Genomic DNA, 7,320 nt, shown 5'->3' on the forward strand with positions numbered 1-7,320 from the left:
ATGGAGAATCACCACCACCCCCACAACCACCACCACCCGTCGGAACCCGCCTTATCGGCATCTCTGGATGCCTTCCAAACCCATGTTTCAAACTCCTTGAAAAAGTTGTTGCCTCTCAGTTCAACAAAATCTGCAGGGTCAGAGATTCCATCATTTCCATGGATTCAACAGTGCTTTGAGCTCCTACCCATCGTCCAAAGTGCTTTTGCAAAGCTGGTTGTGGAAGCAGATTTTCCAATGAGCAGATGGGAAGCTGCTTCTGTGGATGAGTACCTCAAATACAGTTTGAGTTTGTTGGACCTTTGCAATTCTGCCAGTTCTTCTCTGTCTAATCTTGGGAAGGCTAGGGTTTCGCTGGCTCATGGATTGAGCCTGGTGGAGAAATCGTCGCCTTCTTCGGCTTTGGAGCATCTGAAGGCAATCCAATTCCAACCAAAGGGTTTGAGCAACGGAATCAGATGCCAAGGAAATGAAGAGGTTGCGAAAGGAAGCTGCTTGATTAGCAAGGAAACAGTGGTTCATCAAGCTTTGGAGGTTATGCAGGGAATCGTATTCTGGCTAGGTGGGATTTTGATGTCTGGATTAGTTGGGAATCCCAAGCCATACTCGGAGGTGAGGAATTCTGGTGAAAGGTTTGTTGACTCGTTGCTTTCGGGGTTGAATTCGAGAGTGAGTGAAATAATGAAGAGAAATGGTGGATTGAAGGAGGTGAAGGAGCTTAATGATGCCGTGACTGGCCTTGCAGCGGCAATCGGAATTGGAAAAAACTGTGGAGCAGAAGCTGAGAAATTGAGAAGAAAATTAGAAGTTTTTGAGAAGTTTGTGGACGGTTTGGGAAAGGAGGTGGATTCCGTCTTCGACAAGGTTTTGGCCGGGAGAAATCAATTGCTCAATGGCCTTCCACAGCAAAAGAAATAGAAGACCAATTGTATAATTCACTTTGTACAGAACAATGTTGTGTTTTTATTGATTTTAGCTTGTAAATCAGAGTTTGTATATAGTAAAAATGAAGTAAAAATTCAGATTTCAAATGATCCAACCAGTATGTTTATTTCCTTTTCAATAATATATAACCCGGAACATGAAGTTTAGCCCAAAATTTTGTGAGACGATAAGAGAGATTTTGTAAGCACGGAGCAATAATTAAAACTACGAGCAATGCTAGGTAGACCAAATTTATGAGTCATCTCAATTTTTGGTACATTTCGAGGAGAATCGGCTCGCTCCAAGTTCAAGAGGTATTTCACCCTTAACCACAACTCATCCGCCGATTCTTCAACATCAGTCAGTTCCAACTTCACATAAACACAGGCCATTGTTTATGGAAATAAAGGGCTTGGTATTCTCCATAACATGGGTCCATAACTTGAACCTTTCAATTTCAAATAATGGCCGAGAGCCTGAGATTAAGAAACTTCAACAAGTACTCTAGGTGCTCTAAACGTCTTGATCCGACTATGAAAGAGGAGCTAAAACTTGCAATTTCGAAAACAGTTAACATTTTCCTTTGTTTCTTTTCTCCGACCTGAAAGAAGATACAAAACAAACTAGTAAAAACTAACTAGGACAGTTTCCTCTTCATCAGCCAAACCTTCCCAAGAAAGGATCTTCTATGACACCACATCGATGATTTGGGGGTCCTAACGATTCTACACTCTTTTACAAGTTACTGACCTTTCAAGGAAGGGTTGCTACACTACACTCTCGACTGTATCAACTTCTCTCTAGCATCTGTTGATCCTACAGAAAAGAGATCCTCATAAACAATTACAGACCTAATTGGCTCCCTGAGTCATTGGAGTTGGCTTCTCTTTCTGGAGCTTTCCTCTTCCCACAAGCATCACTTGGCAGCCTGGTAAAATTAAAACCGATGGAGTAAAAGAACAATGTTATTTTCACTTGAGAGACTTCTTACAAATCATTTTGTAAAACGAAACACTGTACGAGGAACTAAATTAATATTTTGCTTAACAGGGCTAGGGTAAATTTTGGTTGGCTCATCCTAACGAACCGTCCCCAATATTTGTTTGAGCCTATTAGTTTAGAATGTAACTTGAGCCTATGACTTTTAATCATAGACTCTTCTGCTCTTTGAAAGAAATATCAAGCACGAATATTAAGGAATGAAGAGTACCCTAGCTGCAAGGTGGTGTCAGAATCGCCGTTCTCAAATGCAAAATTACTGACCAAATCAGGACTACTTGTGACACCATGGTTTACAAGGGATTTAGTTTTCTCCACAGGATAATATTCCAAATAAGATTGTACTGCACGGTCAGTTTGTGGAAACAAACATCGAAGCTCCTCAACCTACATAGAAATGATATGCCAAAGTAGACACTGTGTAAGAGGATATCACTCAAAGGCCGGGTAACGTGAAACTGATAAAATTTACATATAGCAAGATGAATGTAACTTGCCTGTCTGCGTAACGTTTCATTCTCAAGTACAGCACGTTGTTCCTGGAGGAAACAAAATAGATGACAAGTTAAAACCAGAATTGTCCCTTTTTATGACACTAATTGAATCAACTAGTATTTGCAATCCGTACGGATGAAGATTCAAGGTCATAGTGCAACTTTTACCAAGAAGCCAAACTTCTAAACCACAACATAAGTATTGATAAATGGAAAACTTTCCAGTCAAGATTAGTCACTTTCTTCTTCTCCTGTCACCTTTTCAATTAGCAGAACGTTGTGTTTTGTCTCATTTTTATCCCTCTTTCTATTTGTCTTTTGCTTTAAATCATTGTTTGTATACTTAGATCAAAATTCAAAGAAAAATTAGCTTATTTAGAACAATAATATATTGGGTAAACTGAAACTGAAATTCTGTATCAGATATGTTTTGCAGGAATGAATATTAGTTCTTTAGAAAATTGATACTTCAACTTACTACTCAATGCTACTGCTACTGCTTACATCTCAAACTTCAAGTAAGACTCGGTGCTACTTTGGTACTTCCACATACCTGTACTCTTGATTGCTCTAGTTGCTCCGTCAGTAGTTGCTCCTGAAATATTAGAACGTGTATTTAGGCCTTACAGATTGCAGATATGAGTAGATGTTAATCTGCAATAATCTGACATCCCTGCTGAGTACCTCAAAGAAAAAAAACGAAACAAGGGAAAAATATAATTTGTACCTTCCTCTCCTTCACTGTCAGTAATCCTTCATTCAATTGCTGTTCTAGTTGCTGCAATTCTTTCAAGCTCAAATCAGTCAACTCCTTACCCAACAGCCTTCTACACAATCAGAAAATAATAATCTTACACGCAGTACTCCAAAAATATAAAGCTATTAGATCTAATAATTGAGTAAATACATACAATTGTTTCTTTTGTAGCTTTGCATATTCATCCTTTAGATTATCCAGCTCCTTGCAGTCTTGCTTCTGAATCTACAAACACGAAAAAACAATGGTTGCTGCAATTCTTCGTGAAAATGTTATGTGAGGTTCTTGCTCCAAAGGAGGTTAGCATAGTTTACATAGGAGAAACAAAAAAATTTTGAACATAGGAAAAATTGGCACAAAAGTATTTTTCACTTTGTCAAACGTACGAATAAGAGACTGACATGCAACTGGAGGACATACAAACTAACGCAGGAAGAACCAAAATAGGACAACAGATAAAAAAAATTTGTCCATGTTAAAATTTCAAGTGCTACAACGCAAAAGATCAACTAGTGGCAAGTGCATAAACTTGTGAGAACAATACCTCTGCCTTGCCTTCTTCTGGTGCATCTTCTGAAGAATCTAAACACTTGTTGTATCTTGAAAGAGTTCGCATCATACTACAAAAAGAAGAACAAATAAACATCAGCCGTGTTCTTTTTATACATGAAGAGCACAGTTAATTTCAACTTTCTTTATCGCTTCATTTGCAGCAACATTTCTAAATTGTTTCACAAGGTACACAAGATAGATGCAACCATCCACAATGAGTTTGCCCAAAATTTCCAGGAAACAAAAATATAGCAGAAATACAAACATGGCTCCGTGGAAATCCGAACCAACACCCATATTACAAATAATCAGTCAAATACGTCGGTTCATTCCTTAATTCACGTTTAAATTAAAGAGTTATTGAATGCTGGCTTATTGCCAGTGAAGCGTTTCAGATCGATTGGCCTGATAGAGGAAGGAAACACCTTCAACATAGAGTGTAGGGCATCTTTAGAGGAAAATTAAAGGGTTTCTCACAATAGCATTGCATCAGGTATTTCAACCAGGCAATAGTTTTAAAAGTAAACTTTTACCCCATTTTAGCACAATGTAGCTCGCTTGGACAAGAGAAAAGAGCATCTGGATATTCAAATCCCAAAAATAAACCACTGCCTAACTTTGGAAGATGCACAAAGGAGCAACAACCAAACATGGCAGTTTCAACTTTGAGAAGTTCAAGAGGAAGTGAAAGTGGTTTCGATTCTGCTATCGGATTTAGCACTAAATTATCCAGAGTTATTAGCTGAAATCAGCCTTTCTGATAGTTCAGAATCATCACCAGTACTAGTAGCTTACCAAGGTCCATTGCAGATTCAATTGATCAAACAATATAAAAGTTGGAGCAGACTTCACTCAAAGTCTCAAAAAAATACTTGTAAACTCAATGTTAACCAAGTTATATTCAAATATTTGCACAACCACTTCAAAATTTGCTCATAAGAAGATCAATTCAAAGGAGAAATCGCCCCAAATCAACAATTATAAGATTATAGGCAACAGGGTAAGGAAGAATATATAAGAAAAGAAAACCCAACTTCATAAGTAAAATGACCATCCCAGACATTCACACAAACCCAAATAAGAAAAAGGGAAAAGGGGAACAGGATCATCCACTAGTCCCTATTTTAAGAAAGAAAAACAAATCAACAGTAAAAATGGAAAAACCAAAACCCCAGATAAATTCATATTCAAAGACAAAATCTTTATCCAAAAAGAGTAAAACCCATCAGAGAAACATGATCAGAAACACATGCATGAACCTAAAAAATTCAGAAGAAGATGAAAAAAAATTGAAAATTTGTACCCAGAATTTAAAAAGTAAAAAGTAAAAATTCAGAAACATACCCAGCACTGGAAAATTCAAAAAGCTTTCCAGTATTGGAGAAGATAATGACAGCAACCTCAGCATCACAGAGAATAGCCAATTCCTGAGCTTTTTTGAGCAACCCAGAACGTCTCTTTGAGAATGTGACTTGTCTGCTATTTGCATTCTCAATCCTCTTGATCTCAATCTTCCCCCTTCCCATTATTTCTCTCAAACTCTCAATAACCCCTCCAACAAAAAATATATTAAAAAAACCCAAATGCTCAAAAACCCAGAAAAGCCACCAACTTTAGCAGAAAAACTTGAATACCATTTAAAATTTTCTCTCTAAAACTAAAAGTCCAAAAGAGTTGTGCGCCGTTCCGCTCTACCCCTCTTTCTCTCTCTCTCTCTCTCTTTCTCTCTCTCTAGGAGGCGTTGTTCTGAGGGTTTGGTTCTTTGGGGGAGAGAGGGTGGGGCTGAAGGGGGAAGGGGGCGTTGCCAAAATTAGATTGGGGAGAAGATAAAGGGGCGTGTGTTGGTGTGAGAGAGAAATAGAAAGAAAGCGTTTATACCCCAAATGGCGAAAGCTTGGAAACGGCAAGTTTGCATGGCTCTGTTTACTATTTAGAGAGTGGTTGCATGACTCTGTTTTCCCACATTTGGCATTCTGGGTCCCACTTTTACTTCCTAACCATTTTTTACCTATTATTTATTGTATTTCGAGTTGGAAACTGTTTAGTCGGTCTTGCTTAGGGGTCCCACTTGGCCGTTTCAAAACGGAAATAGATTGTTTCCGGATCCCTTCCACCTGAGCAAAATGAACAAAAAATCTGAATCTTTGAAATTTGATCAAACGGTTATAAACAGAAAGTCCTATTAAAAGTTATAATAATTTTAACCGTTAAATCAAATTTTAAGGATCTGGATTTTTTGCTTAGCTGACTTAGGTGGAAGGGATCCGAGGATCCCTTTCCTTTCAAAACTTCATTATGTAAGTTGTGAACTGCCGTGACAGATGCAGTTAATTTTTTTAACACTATGTTTTCAGTCCAAACTCCTCTCTCACTATAATTTTAATAATTTGGTGTAAATTATCGTATTATCTATCTGTGTGCTATAAACATGGTAGTTTAATATTTAGTGCTAGAAATAGTAAATCCTCTACCAAAATAAGAGAGAGAGGGGCATTTTGTTTTGTGTGCTTTTTTCTGTTTTGGGAGGGAGAGTGTATGCCCTCTAATGCCTTTGCTATCCAATTTGCCACATTTGTATTGTGGAGCCCACTTTGGGAATCTCTATTTGCCACATTAAGAAGTTTTTGGTTACATATTGCAACTATCCGAGTGTTACATTTAGTAAAGCCACTTCCAAATTTGGAGCATATGGGAATTGGCTAGTTTGTTTGAAAAAGCACTTTTGAATTACTTCCACTTTTAGAGAATTGGGAGTTGCCTAGTTTGTTTGTAAAAGCACTTCTCTTCTTTGCTGTAATTGTTAAATTGGGAAGGGTCTCATTACTCATTTGGCTTGCAAAAGATATTTTCCCTGAATTAAATGATTTTTTTGCTACAAAATATATTTGTGTACAAGTTTGGTTGAGGTGAAATGATTATTCAGCCTAGGTTTATTAGTTGTGATGGGGATTATCAAGCAATTCTAAAAGAGGAATCAAACACAAAACTTTTGGTATGAGGGTAATTGGGCAAATGCTCTTAAGATGAACTTTATAACGGTTAAGGTAGAGTGTGTTTAGCATTGCTTCTAGAAAAAGGATAGTGTTTTCCGACGGTTAAAAACGTTTCTAACTATGTTTGTCAGAAAGTGTTAAAAGTGTTTATACCCGGAGAAACATTTGTCAAATGCTTCTTCAAAAAGCCCTACCAAGTGCTCTTTTAGGAAGAACTTGAATGTTTTATAAGTGCTTCTTACAAAAGTAATCCCAAAAGACCCTTAGGCAAGCAAAATAAATGATTTTGTTTGTTTGCCTAATAATCAAAGTTGTTTTTACAATAAGTGATAGGGGATATGGATAAAAAAAAATTAAACTTAGAACCTTGAATGCATAAGTAAATGCTCTTAATCACTTGATCTAACTTCGACTCAATCTGAATGAGTTGACATGTCCACTCATTGCAAATTTCTATAATTTCCGTCAAATGCGATATCGATATACTAGTTGATATTTCCGTAAATTTCCATATCAATATTTATACCAATATCGATATTTTAAACACTTGCATACAATAAACAATCATCACGTAATTGAGGGAACTAAGTAAAAATGTTCC

The 7,320-nt window shown here is 37.1% G+C and overlaps 2 protein-coding genes across 2 annotated transcripts; one reads left to right on the forward strand and one right to left on the reverse strand.

The window, feature by feature from the left end:
• LOC103957671 (protein BPS1, chloroplastic-like) lies at positions 1-918 on the forward strand. The gene has a single exon (XM_009369864.2). It carries the CDS (start codon positions 1-3, stop codon positions 916-918), a length of 918 nt encoding a protein of 305 aa, XP_009368139.2.
• Positions 919-1,444: 526 nt separating this feature from the next.
• On the reverse strand, positions 1,445-5,568 carry LOC103957598 (agamous-like MADS-box protein AGL15). Its single transcript, XM_009369780.3, has 8 exons — positions 5,071-5,568; positions 3,719-3,794; positions 3,329-3,399; positions 3,145-3,244; positions 2,971-3,012; positions 2,421-2,462; positions 2,135-2,310; positions 1,445-1,852 (listed from the first exon to the last, which is right to left on the reverse strand). The coding sequence occupies exons 1-8, from the start codon at positions 5,250-5,252 to the stop codon at positions 1,768-1,770; spliced, it is 774 nt and encodes a 257-aa protein (XP_009368055.1). The 5' UTR covers positions 5,253-5,568; the 3' UTR covers positions 1,445-1,767.
• Positions 5,569-7,320: the final 1,752 nt, after the last annotated feature.

This window comes from the organism of the source record quoted next, unplaced genomic scaffold (assembly GCF_019419815.1).
Source record: "Pyrus x bretschneideri cultivar Hongxiangsu unplaced genomic scaffold, Pyrus_bretschneideri_v1 Contig24, whole genome shotgun sequence".
Taxonomy (NCBI): Eukaryota; Viridiplantae; Streptophyta; class Magnoliopsida; order Rosales; family Rosaceae; genus Pyrus; species Pyrus x bretschneideri.